At 43.6% G+C, this 17,884-nt stretch overlaps 1 protein-coding gene across 1 annotated transcript in view; it reads left to right on the forward strand.

Moving 5' to 3' along the window:
- The first annotated feature begins 1,256 nt into the window (after positions 1-1,256).
- LOC147749143 (maestro heat-like repeat-containing protein family member 1) overlaps positions 1,257-17,884 on the forward strand; it is a 105,714-nt gene continuing 89,086 nt past the window's right edge. Inside the window, exons 1-2 of the mRNA XM_086936533.1 lie at positions 1,257-1,370; positions 2,421-2,567. Coding sequence (XP_086792659.1) covers positions 1,257-1,370; positions 2,421-2,567 — 261 coding nt within the window. The remainder of the gene's footprint in view (positions 1,371-2,420; positions 2,568-17,884) is intronic.

A 17,884-nucleotide genomic window follows, 5' to 3' on the forward strand; every position in this document is an offset into this window, starting at 1 on the left:
CACCTTTATTAAGTTCTCTTTTGTAACATTACCTGAGAATACCCTTCATGCAAAGAGATGCAATTTCTGTTTGATGCAGCGAATACCAGTCCATATTCATCTTTTTTTTAATCTACATTGAACTCTCATTTGTTGCCCAAATCAGAATTCAACTGCAACATTGGTCTGCATAAAGTGTAACTCCCCTACTTTTTAGTACATCTGCATATTGAACTGGCATGCTGAGCTGCTGTGTCAAGTTTGCTATGTCATGACTGGAACACATCTCTTGTCTGAAGAGTACACCTCTGAGAGACACCCTATTAATTTCTGTACCAAAAATCTAAGGGTCTGATTTAAAGTTTTGGGGGACATGTTGCTCCATCACAAACGTGACGTATGTTCCATCAACTGATTTATTATAAGTTCTTTATAACATATTGTATTTGTAATAAGACGGAAGGGGCTATCCCGTCATGCTTTTGATGGGATACCCATCTGTAGAGGATGTATCCTTATGGCTAGATCATATGATCTCGAAGCTGGGGAACAGGGTTCAAGTCTCGGCAACGACTCTGAACATCCTGTGATTCTGGGCAAATCACTTAATCTCCCTGTGCCTAACAAAATGAATATGTCCTTGTGTAATGAAACTGGTGCTCATGTACAGCACTCTGATACCTGATATCTTCGGGTCTAGTATGCGCTATATAACACTAAAAAAATACAGGCCTTATGTTGTGAAATCACATCCATGGAAAGAGGAGAATTAAAGCCTGTAGAAATTGTACATAAATTTCAAGAGGTCATTGTTCATTTCCATGGCACAGACATCTAGTTGCAACCTACAGCTCGCACAATTGCAAACTCGGCACCATATTAAGTAAAGGTTTAGACTGGTGCAAATCAGGGAGTACACATATTTTAACCATTTTTCCCACAGGAAAAATAAAGAATGCAGGAAGCAAGATCTGCACCCAAAAAACATGTGCAATAATAGGACATAAAAAGGAGAAATGTAATTTCACACTTTTTGCTATGTTTAAAATAGGAAATTGAGTGAATTAGTGTTTTTTCAGATATGTGATATTAAATCAGTCCAGTTTCTTCCTGCCTGAGCAGTAAAATAGTGTATAACCGCTATACCACATTTTTACTCTGAATCAGCACTTCTTTGTTAACCACATAAAATGATTCACAAAATTACTAATAAGGAATGTTTTACTTAAGCCTTTGAGCTTTAACTGTGATTTTCTGTTTTTCTGCAAGTCATTGAGATGTTATCAGGCCAGTTTGCTGCCAGTGTAGACACTCCTGTAGTCACACTTTTCTTTGAAGCCTACTCAACCTGTAAGGCATTTCTTCTAGAAACCATCCCCAATCTCCAGGAGGTAAGTTGGGAAAGTGGGAAAAGAACAGAGCGCAGTGGATGAAGGTTGAGAGCTGTTACGTTTTGTGAGATGACTGATGCATACACATTGACTGCCCCTTCCTCTACCTTTGCATATGTACTTCATTTGATGAAATACAAAAAAAGGAAATTCATTCTCTTGACCCACATTTGTGATCTCCATTATTGTAGATAACTAAAATGTGTAAAAACCTTTATTGTACCACACCAAGTATCAAAAGAATATCAGGTCCGCTATATCAGACAAAATCAAAGCTAAACCATGTTAGAATACTAAAGTATTAAGCAACACTTTTAAGTCTAATAAGCATTTTTGAAAAACGAAAGTGCCATAGAGAGATTCTATGGCAATTTAATAAAATAAGTGTTACAGTAGTCTCTTTTTTATGTCTACCACAGCCTGTACATGAAGAGGAGTCAGAGAGGACATTGGGATAAAATGATGGCACAGCTGAAAAGTGGTTGTGAGGGTTAATGGCAGGAGTTGTAATGAGGAGCTTCTGGGAAGAGATGACTTAAGTAGGGGAGTAGAAATTGTTAAAAACAGCTGAGAGACGTGGTGGAGTGGCAGGGGAAATACATACATTTAAAGAATGGATGAGGGGGAGAAAACAAAGAGGGTGGGTGGGGACCCTCATCCAAGTAAAACAAGAGAGGGTTGTGAGGGGTGCAGCATAGGAAGGTATGGTGGCGAACAAAAGGATCAATGCAATTTTAGCAAAGGAATATGAGGCAATTACTCTGATATTACATTCAATAATTATTATAAATATAACAACTTGGTACTATAATTTATTTGAAATATTTGTGGAAACAAATTCTTGGATAACATTTCAAATTTGTCTTGTAGATTATGCTGCCAGTAAAAACAAACCACTGTCTTTGCATGGCAGAATCACCTCCTAGGTAACAGATGTCTAGTGCAGCTGCCTCTCCAGGGAACCCCCACCTTCCACATGTGGCTCATGTTTTCTTAGTAGTTAATGTCTAGTGTGTGGAACTGAAAACCTGCTGTGATTTATCTTAACAGGTCTGGGGACAGGTCATCACCACTCTGGGACATTTGGCCTCCGTCCTGCCAGAGGAGCAACTAGATAAAGAGCTTCCATGGTTGGTCAATGAGGTTAAAAGGCTCCAGCCCCAACTGCCTGCTGATATGGCATTTCGTTTGCTCACGGTGAGTGTGACCTCTATTTGCTGTCCATGCATGTCACTTCAACCAATCCCAAGTGATCCACTCATAATGAACACCGTCTCCTATAGTGAGTGATTAGCTGCAATGAAACAATACATTATTGAGAAATGAGGGCTGAATACAGAACTAAAGGGTTCTATTGGTGAGTCAGTTACACCACATTTAGAGTCCGAGATGGTTCAGGCCTCCATCATGTGACTATTAGGTCATCACATTGGTATTCCACACCTGACAGTACAAATGTTGCGGGTATCAATAATTTTGAGATGTAGGAAAAATGCATGATTCCAAGCTTGCTCCTTAGGCAGACTGTAGTACCCCACTATTTGACACATTCAAGCATGGTAGTTTCTTAAGCATTGATCTGGTGTATTGTTTGGGGAGATTAAGGGATTAGGGAGAATATCGTTTTCCAGCATTCAGTCTATATACTGAACTAAATACATTTTGATTTGTACACAATACGTGAAGGCAGCCTGAGAAGCAAAACTAACATTTTTATTTGTTACATATGAAATTGGGATGAATAAAAAATAAATATGAACCAAACAGTGGTGTTGAAATTTAAATAAACATTAGCATTGCAGTATTTTTCTCCACCTGTTGTTGTGATACTGAGTAAGTAAAATGTGGTTATGGAAGTGAAATCAAGCATACTGACGCTCCATATTGGTGCGTTGATCATAACGAAACAGCAAATCTTCAGACACTAGAGCCCTGTGATAGATCCTGAGCAGTTGGGAGGCTTACTGAAGCCTCAGTGTGCTCTTGAAAGTATGCTGTTTTAATTGTGCATACAGCAAGATCATTACAGCAGCATTTAACCCTTGTTGTTGTTGTTGATTTTATGAATAGCTTGGACCTACGACCAATTTTATTAAATCACATGTTATGAACCTGACACTAAAGTACATAAAAAGTGCCACTTTTTGCCCCAGGGCCATATTTAAGTAAGGTGGACAACTTTCCGTATTTAAGCATCGTATTAGCTGGCAACCATTAGTTAAAAAGAACATATGTTCCTTTATGAGAGCATGTGCAGGTGTTAATGAATTCTCCTCCTGTTTGTGCCACAAACCTCTGAAAATTATTCTGGATATATACAAAGGCAAATGCATACCAATTGCAACCTTTGGCAGTGAAATATGGGGTAATCGGATATAAAACAACTAATGATAGCAGAGAATAACAATCTCAGAGGACTTTTGGCATTGGGACAATATATCTCCACTGAAATTATACATGAGGAATTAAGTATCAGTTGCATTATGGATTATATTAGGTCACAGCTCTAACAGCTCTGGTGTAGCGTTTGGTTAAAAGAAGTTCTACGCCTGAACAGATTAATCATACTTGATTGCATGAAATTAGGCAATATATGCAATATGCCATGGCTAGCTTACATCAGAGATAATTTTATAAACTTAGAAAGACCAGGGTTATTTTCTAATCCATCCAATATTACCAAACAAGACAGGACCTGGTTAAAGGAAGCTTTTAATGTAAGAATGGCTACTGAGCGAGAAGCATGTAATCTCTTTATTGTTTAGTTAATTAAAACCATACCAATATTTTCTACATGTATCAACTTTGATTAAAAACATACATTGAAATTATTTCATCAACCCAATATGTCACAATATAATATCACACAGTCATAAAACAAAGATCCTCAATTATCAGTGTTGGCAGAAACTATCAAAATTGGTATCTAAATGATGTAAGACTATTTATTTGTTTGGCACTGACATGGAAAACCATCAAATAATGGGTGACAAAAGTATTAGTTTCATTTATGATAGGAGTAATTTATAAATTAAATGTTGTAGGTCTATTATATTAGTCATTAGGACCGGTTGCTGTAGGCATTATTTCTTCAGTGGATGAACCCTCACATGGTGGCTTAGACTTCAGAGCCTGATCATGTATATGAAGAAACTTAACCAGTTTTCAGTTCATCTGAGGGTCAGATGGATCAAGCCCTGTAATAACAGCAGCCCTGCGGGATCATATTCCTCTAATCCAGAAGGCTTCCTTTAGTAAAGTGACACATTTTGGATGAAGTTTCTGACAGGTACATATCAGGTGTGTAAGATCTTCCTGATGACTACCACACAAGCAACACATTTTTAAGCCAATGTTTTTCCACCTGGGAGCGCCTGATAGTGAGGGATAATTTCCAAACCGTAGTGCCATCAGCCTTTTTTTGTGGACTGAAAAAGTGAGGTCTAAATAGGCCGCTGGTTTGAGGACGTTATAGTTGTTGAGTACTGTCCAGGAATGAGATCTTTGACTAAAAGTACTTTTGTTCAATCATAAAGAATGGAGTTTTGCGGCTTTGTTTGGTGCTAACTTAATTGTTAAAAAGGAAAGATTTTTATTCCAAAGGCCCAAAGTGCAAGAGGATTTATTTATTTTTTTTAAATATTTTTATTATTTTCACCTGGTATTGAGTTACAAAATACAATCAAATATTATTTCAGATTAAACAAGTTTGTCACATACAGACATGATCATCTCCCAGCTTATCATCAATGTACATAAATCGAGACTTAATGTCAATTCAGTTCAATTCTAGTATTCCCCATATTTTCTCGTATTTCTGCAATGATTTGACACCTCTAAGTTCTGCCAATGTACATTCCATGGTATTAATTTCGTTAACTAAGTACCACCATTCCAAGGCATTAGGTGGCTTAGGACTGACCCAAGCTCTAGCTAAAATTAGTTTAGCGCAGGATAGTAAGATGGATAATAGTACGGGATATGGTTGATTTGTAGTGTATAAACCTAATATTACCATGGGGGCTGTAATTGATATGCTGGTAACGTTTTTTATAGCTAGAATTTTCCCCACTTCTTCCCAAGTTTTGGACATGTGAACAGCATATGTGTTAGATCTGCTGCATATTCGTCACATTTTGGGCACTTGGTTTTTTCACCCAGAATATTATTTGAAGCCCATTTAGATATCTTTTCTGGTGTGTAGTATAGCATATATATGGTTCTGTATTGTTGTAGGCGCAGACTAGAAGATCTTACATGGTGATGGATGTCCGTGTACGCGTCGGTTATCTGTTTTCCTGTTATATTAGTACCTAGTTTTGCATTCCATTTAATTGCTATTGTTTTCGTTATCGTTCATTCTTATATCTGTCAGTATCTTATATGCCAAACTTATTATTGATTTTTCCTTTTTTGAGTTTAGGATATCCCAGATACCCCCGCTTGATAAGACTTTGATTTTATTCTTCCGCACGAGAAAATCATAAATTTGCCTATATTTAAACTCGTGTGTGTCTGGTAATCCATATATTTGTTTTAAAGTGCGGAAATCCATCATGCCTTGAGTAGTAAATAAGTCCCCCAGTACCTTGATTCCATTCGATTGCCATCTTCGGGATTCCCCGTCGCTGAATATGCTAGGTAGTCCAGGATTATCCCATAAGGTTAGTTGAGTGTGATATATATTGCTTTTGCAATGTATTTGTATATCTTTCCATATCTTTACTAAGTCCCGTGCTGTCTTAAATTTTACCCTTTTGTAGAAATTCGGGTCAGTGATACGAAGTAGAAACTGTTTAGAGTCTTCTTTTAAAAGTAAATGGTGGTAAAAAAGCAGATTCTCTGAATCTAATAGGGATCTAATACGCCTTATAAATGAGGCCCAAAAATAAAGTTTTAAATCAGGAAAATTAAGACCGCCTGATCCGATTTTGTTTTTTAACATCTTTAGCGATCTCCTAGCTCTCTTATAACCCCAAATAAAGTTGCAAAAAACGCTATCTAATTGTTTGAAGAAAGACCTATTTTGCGCCAAAGGAATTGATCTGAATAGGTATAAGTATTTGGGTATTATTTTCATTTTTATTAAATTTATTCTGCCAATTAGGTTTAGTGGAAGTCGGTGCCATTTTTTTAAGTTCGAAGTGGTGGTTTTCATTAATTTATTATAATTGATCTTATTTATCTCTTTGATATTTGAGGAGATTTGTACTCCTAAATATGTCGCAGTCTTACAGATTTCAGGCATTGTTTGTGGGGGAGCAAAATTTGCTATTATTTGAGTTTTGTGAGTGTTTAATTTATAGCCAGATACATTACCAAATTTGGATGCTTCTATATTAATTACTTTCAGAGAGTCGATAACCTCAGTAGAGTAAATGGCTATGTCGTCCGCATATGCGGTTATTTTTAGGCTCTGCCTGCCTGTTCTGAATGGTGTTATTTCTGGTTCTTTATCCAGTGCCTTTAAAAAAGGTTCTAATGATAAGGCAAATAATAAGGGAGATAAGGGGCACCCTTGACGTGTGCCTCTCCGGATTGTAAAATTGTTTGACGTGAGGCCGCCATAGCTAATATAAGCAGACGGATTATCATAAAGTGCCTGAATCCCATTTAAAAAGTTTCCGCTGAACCCCATATGTCCCATTATATTCCATAGATATTCTGTCCAGGAATGAGATCTTTGACTAAAAGTACTTTTGTTCAATCATAAAGAATGGAGTTTTGCAGCTTTGTTTGGTGCTAACTTAATTGTTAAAAAGGAAAGATTTTTATTCCAAAGGCCCAAAGTGCAAGAGGATTTAAGTGCGTTGTGCAAAAAAACAGTGTATGGTGATTTATTCCCTTTCTCGAGTTCTTGCCACAATGCCTCATTAAGGCTAGCGTTCTCCACATATTGTTTTATCCAATACCAAACTTTTATTGATGAGTAAAGTCGGCCCCGTGTTTCATTAATTAGGCCAAATTGTAAGGGCATTTGAGCTGGCGAAGCGGTTTAAGGGAGTTGGAAGACCTTTTTAAAAATAATAGTTATTAAGTTATTCAGAAAAGTTGAGTCTTTTCGTAATGGGCAGCACTGGCATACATTAAAGTTGGGAGTGTTTTGGCTGCCATTACTGAAATCAGTGGTCTGAATGATTGGCCCTCCAGTTTTTTTGCAAGTGAATTATAAACAAAAGTTAGTGCACTTTCCTGTTGAGCCATATAATTCTGCTGTTCGCAATGAGTCAGTTTATTGCCCATGTAATATCCTAGATATTTGTAGCTAGACATATTTTCTAAGGATTTTTCTTTCAGACAGATGTTATACAGGCGGGCTACCCGATGACTAATAAGCATGGTTTTTGTTTTTGTTGTGTTGGGTTCTAACTTGTTTGCTGTTAGAAATTGTGGAAGTTCGGGAGGCGGAGCTTGCGGCGAAGAAAATGGCCGCATAAGCCCCGAGCTCCACTCGGTGATATCAATAATCCTGCACTAATCCTACATTAGCTGTAAATATAGCGTGCAAATTCTGACCTCCTGCCCGGAGGAGAGCTGTGCTGTGCCAAGTGGGAATCCCGACTCTGCGCCGACCCTGGATCCCTGCGAACAAGAAGTAGGCGGGACGAGCTGCGGTGGGCCGAGAATCAGCAGCCTCGAGTGCTGAGGCGATCCGCACGCTGTAGCAGTGCGTGCGGCCGAGGAGTGACGTCCACCCGGGAGTGTTGCGGACCCTAACCAACTGCCCGAAACGGGTGCTGAGGGACAACGGCTGAGACTGCCTTGTGACGGCGCCTCGCTGCCGCGAAGCCGGAGGACTTAATTTGAGCTTTTTCGCCCCCCCCTCCCACCGCGAGATAGACCGCGTTTGGCGGCTGTGGCGATTCAAGAACAAAGGAGGCCTGGCAAAAGGGGGAGCGTAGCACGGCGCTTGCTGCTGTCTGGTTTGGGCGCCACATTGAGGGGTTTGACTGCGGGGCCCCGAGTCAACTAAGGCGGTCGGCGCTGGCAGTGTGCACCCTCGAAAGTGCCCAGGGGTAGTAACCCATAACTTGGAGATTGCTGGGCACCTGCTAAGACAGGACGGCGGACGCCAGCGGGTGAGCCCAAATTGACAGCCTTACTGTGCTTTGGGACTGAACTTCTGGAGCTTATACATAATAAATTGGGCATAATTTGGCTGGAGGTGAAAGTCGGACACTAAGGACGGATCTAGCGGGTGCGTGCTCTGGAATGCGCATGGGGTGCCTGACCCGAGCCTTCCACTCCTCGATAGCCGAAACAACGGAGGTGTGGGGCCCTGCTGGATAGTTGCCAAGCACTAGGGCAGTAGTTGCGACCTAATCCCGCTGATAGCCCGATACTAGGCTGTAACGAACCCGGATCGTTATCCGGAAGACGGAGCCGCCCGACAGAGTTGGGGCCAACATCAAGGCGAGGGCACGACAGCACCAGATAAACACCGCCCTAGCCCAGAGTGCTGCACGGCTATTGTGCGTTCATCAAAGGTACACATTTTGCATCGCAGGGAGGGCTACCCCTGCAGGTGCCATACATGATGGGTCGAGGAGACAAGTCTCAGACTAAACTTTCCTTTGATCAACGGCGGTCTAAATCACAGGACGCAGTTCACACGAAAAATGGCGCTTCACAGGAGGGCAAAGGCGCCGACGGAGATGTTGACATAAAATCTATGCTGCTAGCGATGGACAAGGGCCTTCAAAATAGCATAGCGGCATTGGGGTCTAAAATTGACGCCCTTACATACCGAATGGACCGGATGGCTGAAAGAATAGACAAGCATGCAGAAAGACTGGATATGTTGGAGCGGAGGCTAACTGAAGTGGAGGAAGCGCACATGGAGCTGAACACCGGGCATCAAAAAATTGAATCATTGATGAAGGCCCTGCAGGACAAGACCAAGGACTTGGAGGCGTGGTATCGACGCTGTAACCTACGGATCACGGGTCTTCCGGAAACAACACAGACGGGAAACATGGAGAGATTGGTGGACTAGCTACTCATCACTCTGCTTGGAGAGGAAACTTTTTCTCCGCTGTTTGTGATCGAGCGCGCCCATCGATCCTTGGGACCGCGACCGAAGCCGGGTGCCCCCCCACGCCCAATTATTGCTAAAGTGCTGAATTACAGGGACAGGGACGCGGCTCTACGACAAGCCAGAGACAAGAAAACGCTCCAATATGAGGGATCGGAGATCTCGTTGTACCGGGATTACACCGCCAGAGTACAGGAAGCTCCCAAACATTTTGCTCCGTATAAGAAACAGTTGCGAGACTTAGGCTTGGACTACGCAATGTTGTACCCGGCGAAGCTAAGGGTCAATAGTAATAGCACTCTCACCTGTTTACGGACCCACGCGCCCTGCCGCAGGCTCTAAAAGGTTGGTCGAGGGAAAATCGCAAGGCCACTGACGTACCTAGCAGCAAGGCTGGAGGGAGCAGTCAACTGGACGAGCAGGAGTGATTCGCCGCCTACAACTGTTCCTGTTTTACGGTGAGGTACAGGGGTAGTGCCTCATGGAGGAGCAATTCCAGACTGCCGGGGATTGAGGGGAGGGGGGATTTCGCATGAAGGACTGCGCAGATTTCAAAGCTGCTGTGGAGAGACTAACGTTACAAGTGAATTTACAGCAGCAGTCACAAGAGATTAAGGGTCCGGGAAGTGCTCTATGCGCACAGGTTACGCACTGTTGATATGGGGTCTGAAATGCAATATTATGCTGTAGTTTTGCTATGATTACTCAGAAGGATGGGGGTTGTTGCACTATGCTTGCAGATTTTTATTTGCACTCACCTACTCTGAGTGTGAGTGACCAGTTCCCCCCTAGAACTGCTGATGTGTGATTAACACCATTGCGGGCGGTGGGTTTCAATTCTCCGGCGTAGTGCGACTTAGCACTGTTTGCTGACAACATGGCAACCTCGGCCCCAGCGCTTAATGCTCTTATTTGACTCTCAGGAGTTGGAACCAGTTGGGGAGGGAAAGAGAGGGAGGGGGGATGGGATAGGGTTCGGCAAGATCAGGTTTTGGGAGGTTTGCTGTGGGAGGGGGGAGGTTACTGCTGGTTATTGTTATTTTGAGGGGGAATTTATTGTTTGCGCACACTGCCTGCCCTGGGCTTAAGCAACTCTCTGCCACCTATGTTACACGTGCTCCTGACAGATAGCAAATTCATTGTTGGGGTCTCACGACACTGTCTGCCACTCAACTCACACTTCAAATGACCTGATGTTGGGTGCACTTAACTCGAACACACACGACTCACCTACTAGGCTTCGGGCTCTTACGTGGAACGTACGTGGCCTCAATGACTATCGGAAGCTTAGGAAGGTAGTCAGCTACTTGCAGCAACAGAGGATAGACTTAGCACTCTTGCAAGAGACACACCTACCACTCACAAGCAAGATGTTACAGAGCAAAGGTCTGGTGGGTTGTATAGCGGCGGCAGGATTCACGTCGCACTCCAGGGGAGTGTTAACCTGGGTCAACCCTAGATCGAAGCTGACACTGAAGCCACTACAAGCAGACAGGGAGGGCCGGTATGGGATCACACGGTGTACAGGGATGGGACTGGATTTACTAGTCATTAATGTGTATGGCCCTAACTACGGAGTTCTACCGTAACTTGGCCGGTGTGGCTCGCACCTTACCCACGTCGCAGTCGCTGTGGGGGGGATATTTAAACTTAATACTAGACCCGGCTCTGGATAGATCAGCTGGCCCACCACGTAGACCTTCTGCTGCAGCGCAGGCGCTGCAAGCTGAAATGATTAGCCATGACGTGGAAGATGTATGGAGGTATAAAGACAAAGCACAGGGTGGATTTACTCACTACTCTGCCTACCATGACATTCACACGTGAATAGACTACTGGCTGGCAAGTTCCTGTTTGCTGCGGCGCGTCAGTGCTTGCACTGTGATGGCGCGCACTCTCTGAGAACACTCTCCGCTTCTACTGGAGTTGGAGTCCCCTAAAAAGGCGATTCCCCCATTCACATGGCGCTTCCCCCCGTTTTCGCTTCTAGACCCACAGTTCCGAGGTGAGCTTGCAGAAGAAATCAATGTCTTTTTTTAAGCTAACATAGGGTCTGTAGACAATTTCCAATCAATCTGGGAGGCCTTTAAAGCATACATTAGGGGCATAGCTATGTCCAAGCACTCGAGCGTCCTTAAATCCATCGGGCAAAGACTGTCATTGTTAGAAAAGAAACTATCTATATTGGAGGAACGACAAAGGAACACCACAGACTTAGCGATAGTTGAGGAAATTAAAGCACTTATAATCGAATACTACAAGGAGGTGGACAGAGAGGTACAACACATGGGCAAATATGCCACTGCACGAACGTATGGAGAGGGAGACCGACCTAGCTCACTCCTACCCAGAATACAGAAGGGCAACAGGGGGAGGTCTCAGATTTCGGAGTTGAAGACGATAGATGGTAAAGTAATTACAGACGAGAGGGAGATAGCTACTGAGTTTAGGAACTATTATACTGACCTGTACTCCTCCAGAGGCTGAGACCTATTGGATGAAATCTCAGACTATCTTGAACACATATCGTTGCCCATGCTTACTAACGCGCACCTGGAGTTCCTCATGCAGCCCATAGACAAAGATGAAATAGTTGAGGCCCTGTCGGGTATGCGCTCTGGCAGTGCTCCGGGAGCGGATGGACTCAAAGTGGGATTTTATAAAGCATTCCAGTAGAAACTAATCCTGCACTTGTCCACACTGTTTGACGACATCTGCGTGGAGGGGAGCATGCCACGATCAATGAGAGAAGCTCTAATAGTCACAATTCTTTAACCCGGAAAAGCTCCCAATGAGGGCAGCTCCTATAGGCCACTTTCGTTATTAAATGTTGAAGCTAAGCTATATGCGAAGGTATTGGATACTCGCCTCGCACTTCTGGCCCCCGAGCTGGTCGCACCGGAGCAGGCGGGTTTCATACCGGAGAGAAATTTGACCTATAATATTCGAACAGTGCTAGATACTATGCAACACATCAGGCAGGACACTGAGGCCATCTCGGTCTTTCTCGACATGGAGAAGGCCTTCGACTCCGTCGAGTGGCCATTCTTAAGTAGAGTACTGTGACGAATGGGACTGGGCGAGCCATTTCTCCAAATGCTAGGCGCTCTATATCACAAACCAACGGCCAGGCTCCGACTGGGGGATCTGGCGACAGACTCGCTCCCTATTAGCAGGGGTACTAGGCAGGGCTGCCCATTGTCTCCCCTGTTATACGCGCTGGTGGCAGAGCCTCTTGCCTGTGCGCTCTGGGAATACCATGGGAATGAAGGAGTCAGCTTTCCAACATATAAGATAGTTGTGTCGACATACGCAGATGACACACAGCTGTATGTTCGTGACCCAGAAAATAATTTGTCATCAATGTTGAGAGACGTGGCACGTTTTGGAGCTCTATCGGGTCTTAGAGTCAATTGGACGAAATCAGTAGCATTTCCCCTCACCCCAGTGACCTATAGGGTTGACATGGAATATCCATTGCAGTGGTCCACAGACCCGGTTCGATACTTAGGAGTCAAGCTGCACATAGATTCGGAAATATTACTACGAGAAAACTATGGGGTGGCATATGGTAGGCTGGAGGACGATGTAGAAGCGTGGTGCAAGCTCCCGCTCTCCCTCCCAGGACGTATAGCCATCATGAAAATGGTGGTCCTCCCCAGATTCCTCTTCTTGTTTAGCGCCATTCCAATGGTACTCTCTAAAACCTTCTTCCAGACCATGACACAACTCATGATTAAGCTAGCGTGGGGAGACAAACAACCCAGAGCGAAGTGGATTCTGCTTACGCTGCCGTGCGACATGGCGGACTGTGTGCCCCTGATCTAGAACTATATTACAGAGTGGCACAGGCATCCCACCTTCACACGTGGATCCACGGAGATGCAAGGATCCCCCACCTCTGCATGGAAAGGCTCTTGGCGGACCCTCTGCCACTCACAGCCACGGTCTTCAGACCAGTAGATCAAAGAGCGGGTGTCTTGGACTCCATTGCAGCTACCAATCATGCATGGTACTCTCTTTTGCAGGCTCGGAGGGGCGCGCTTTTATATTCTCCTAGCATGCCCATTGAGTGTGCCTTGTGGATAGCGCCGGGGAGAGAAAAAGGCGTGGTGCAAGCGTTAAGCAAACTGCACATCAAGATGGCGGGAGACTTATTTGTGGATGGGACAGTGAAAATAAGCGAGCAAATAGCAATGGAGGGAGGTGAAGTACCCCTGCTATACCGCTTCCAATACCATAGGGTGCATAGTGCATTAACGGACCTGTTAGGCCCTGACATGGCGGAACCGCCGGAGGTCCCAGAACTCACATGTGTGATCAGAGCGGAGACCCCCAGGAATTTGATCACTAAGCTCTATAAACTTGCTCTGGAGCACAAAGGGTCTCAATTCACGAAAGCCAAAACGGCATGGCAAACTGACCTGCAAGTCGAAATCAATGATGACATGTGGAGGTACTGCTGTGCGAACACTAAGAAGGTGTCGCTGAATGGTAGGCATAGGTTGGTGCATTTCAAGTTTCTCCAGAGGGTTTATTACACCCCCGAGCATCTGGCCTGAGACAATCTGCTGAATGTGAAAGATGTCATGAGCCGGTTGCAAATTTTATGCACCTAGCGTGGTATTGCCCAGGGGTACTGCAATATTGGGTCAATATCTTCACAGCCATAAACACGATCCTGGACCTTCAGCTGACCCCAGACCCGGCGCTTGCGCTGCTAGGATATTCCAGAGGCTTGCCGGTAGCAGTCAGGCGACTCACAGATATGGCTATGTTAATAGCCAGGAGAGTTGTGGCGAGGTGCTGGATGAGGGGGCCACTACCAACAACCAAAAGATGGGCTAATGACATGCTGTATTGCTGTACACAATCTGAGCTTTATAGCAACCTTCTCCCCCCCACGTCCCGACCCAAGAACTTCTGGGGCCTGTATCTGATGCACTTTAAGGCTGGGGATACAAACGATGATGCGGGTATAGCCCAGAACGGGGAAGGACAGAGTCCTGATGTACTTACACACACAGGGGATGCACAACACACCAACGCTACGGGGTAACGTACTTGAGGCAACACATGGGAGCAATTCGCAGATAGGGGGTGGCGGTTTTCAGCAACTCGGAGAGGCAGACAGAGACCAACAGGTCATGATCACATTTAAGAGAAATGAGTTGGCTCGTGCTACACTGTGCGGCACTGTCCGGCTGCAGACATAAGTGAGAATGCTACTTGATTACACAGCCAACACAGGGATATCTGGGGGCACTTGGACTCCAATCCTAGATGGAAAGTCCACAGGGAGGGAGTAGGTTAGCGCAGGGCAGTTGGGGGGAGGGGATAGTTAATACATGCTACATGGTTTTCTCTAGACGGGAACATAACATGAATGCAATAGCACCTAGTGGGCTAGATTTATACGCACTGGGGGATAAGTTCAGTGTGACACAAGATTAACCCCTTCCCTGCTCATGACGAGCTCAGCTCATCATGAGGCACAGTGGAGCTGTGCTTATGACGAGCTGAGCTCGTCATGAACAATGGTAAATCTGGAGTAACAGCACATTAGGGGAAAATCCATAGCAGCCAAGGTGTTAACAGAGGGGTAGGGATGCCCCATTACTTTTGCAATGGCAGCAGAGACTTGATTTCTGAATGAACAGTTTGCCGCCGAACCCCAGGGTTGTCGGCTAAATGGCTGTGTCATGCTACTGTAAAATTTCTTGTTTCGGATTCGAGATCCTCTGCCGCCGGCCCCCCTGGGTTGTAGGCTACAGGCTGTGTACATCCATTGAAAGAAAACAATAAAGGTTGTTTGAAAATTAAAAAAAAAAATAGAAATTGTGCAAGTTCAGTTAATATTCTGGTTAGGCCAATCTTGGTTATGCTGACTAACACAATATCATCAGCGTGAGCAAGGTGTGATAGGGCTAAGGTGCCAAGATATGGGGAATGAGAGTTAAATGCATTAAGGTTTATTGACAGATCAGATATGAAAAGATTAAATAGATGTGGGGCCAGCACATATCCCTGCATCAGGTCTTTGTTCATATATATTTTTCTTGAGGCTCTTGACCTCTCCCCGAGTTATACTCTTACCCATGTATCAGTATAAAATAACATTTAGTCCGTTTAGAATTCTTTCTAGAATGTTCCATGCTCGCAGTTTAGTCCACAGAAGATTCCGGTCAATGCTATCAAATGCAGCTTTTAGATCAATAAAAACGAGATGCAGATTCTGTTTGTTTTGTCTTGCATTTCTCTGCAATTAGGGAGATGGATAAAATGTTAGATATAGTTCCTATCCCTTCTCTAAAGCCCGGTTGATTTGCAGGAATCAGATTGAGTTTGTTAGACCAATTAACCAGATCTCCCAGGATCAGGGAGGCAAGGTAATTTAATTCGACTTCCACAGTACTATTAGCCTATAGTTGGATGGGTTTGTTTGTTCTCCTTCTTTGTATATTGGTGTAAAAATAGATCCTTGCCAGCTCTCTGGAATTTGATTTAGGAGCTCAGCCTAAAAAAAAGGTTCTCTAGTGTTGAGCTCCAGAAAGCTGGGTCATGTTTAACAAAGGCTTGCGGGACACCATTGTGCCCCGTTGCTTCATCTCTTTTGCTTTGTTTTTTTATACTTTTTATTGCATCTGCTGTGTAAGGGGACTTGTTTGTATTAGATTCCGTTATTTTGCCAAAGATCTTGTTTGTGGCATATGCAAAGGTGGTTGGTTGTCAGCACCAGGTTGCTGTGGATGACTTATGTGAACCTGCACTGTCTGTGTCCGTTGGGAAATATGGTGCTGTATTCCAAATTTCTGATTTATATAGTTTGTCCATTCCTGTTCCTGCATATTTAATGTTAGAGTGTTCCTTGGCCGATTCAATTCGGTTATTGTTTGCCAACATTTGTTTGAGTTATGATTTCTTGTGTTGTGTAATAGTTTTACCCAGAAGTTATCCGCTTTTGATCTTTTGTTCCTCCATAGCTTTTTTAATAATGTTTTCTCTGCTCTCATAATGCTTCCCATGCAGGGCATTACTGTTTTTTGTTTGTAGCTTCCTTAGTGTTTTATTTAAATCTCTTCTTAATTGTTGTACCTCACTTGTTAATCCTTTATGTGGGTTGAAGCATGGTATCTAGTGACAAGGTTTAATCCTTACAGTTGCTTGAGTAGACTAACCGAGTTGCACTTTCGTTGTTGTAAATTGCAGCTGATTGCTTCCACTTGACGAGGTGAGGCATTTTAGTTTTATTGTGTTCAGGTTGCCTTACTGAGATGTAGAGGCTTGAAATCGTGTGAAGTTCAAGTTAAAAACAATGTGCTGAATTAAATGGTCGCTCAGTGTGGTGTATTCAATATAATAATGAGTAAGAAGTGGCGTTAATGGTAGCGTTATGATCGTGTAATCAAGTGTCGGCTGTGACATTGGGCCGTTGTATGTGTATTTGGGTGGGATATCTTCTTCCGATCTTCCATTAATCACACACATTCCCTGGTATTCTAGAGCTTTTACCAGCTGTCGGCTGATTTTGTGCTGTTGAGTCGGTCTATTTGAGAGCTGTTGCAGTACGTTCCAGAAAATATTGTCAGATCCCAGAATTTCATCTTCTTCAGGTGTGTGGAACAAGTTTAGTTGAAATCCCCAGTTAGAACTATATCCCATGCTGGTTCAGCCCAATGTTATTCTGAGATGGTTTTAAGTAAAAGTGCGTTGTTGTTCTTTTTGGGGGGGGGCATTCGGCTGCGTGTAGTAGTTGATCAATATTACTGATGTCTTTTTCCCAAGCAATGGTATGTAAGTTTAATATGTTGAATACTCTAATCTGGAGAATTTAACTATTCAGAGGTAAAGTTTAGAGCTAATGCAAACTGTCAGGACCCCATTGTCCAGCCAGGACCCCATTGTCCAGCCATGTTTTTTTTTTTTTTTAATTTTTGGAAGACCTTTATTGACAAAAATCGCACATACAATCCAGCAATGAGCCCGAGGGCTCGCAAATACAGTACATTGCAACAGAGAAGGCTCAAAGGATATGTTACAGAGATACTGAGGTCTAATTTTTAAAGATTTTTTCTGAAGGATAGACAGGAGCAGGATATCGAAGAACAACGAGTTGGTTCCGGCTTCGTAGGAACAGGATAGACAAATACAAAACGTAATAAAATGCCAGAATCGCTGCTTACCACACATGTAGAACGTCTAAACCCAGAAAAGAAAGTAAAAGAAAAAGAATAGAAGGCCCATAGAACCAAAAGGAAAAAAACAAAAAATCCCCCCGTCCACCCCCCACCCTGCACCCCTGCAGCTGGCTACGGCCTAACCCCCCCCCTAGCAGTGTGCCTGTCGCCCAGTAAAAGGAGTCCCGAAATATAGAGAGTAAGAAAAGAGTCCTAATCTATAACTCTCAGCAAATAAAGAAAGGCGGGGAGGAGCCTACCACCCGTCCCCCGGCCACACCATCCCGCAAGTTCAGCAACAA

Source organism: Lissotriton vulgaris, chromosome 1_1, assembly GCF_964263255.1.
Source record: "Lissotriton vulgaris chromosome 1_1, aLisVul1.2, whole genome shotgun sequence".
Classification (NCBI taxonomy): Eukaryota; Metazoa; Chordata; class Amphibia; order Caudata; family Salamandridae; genus Lissotriton; species Lissotriton vulgaris.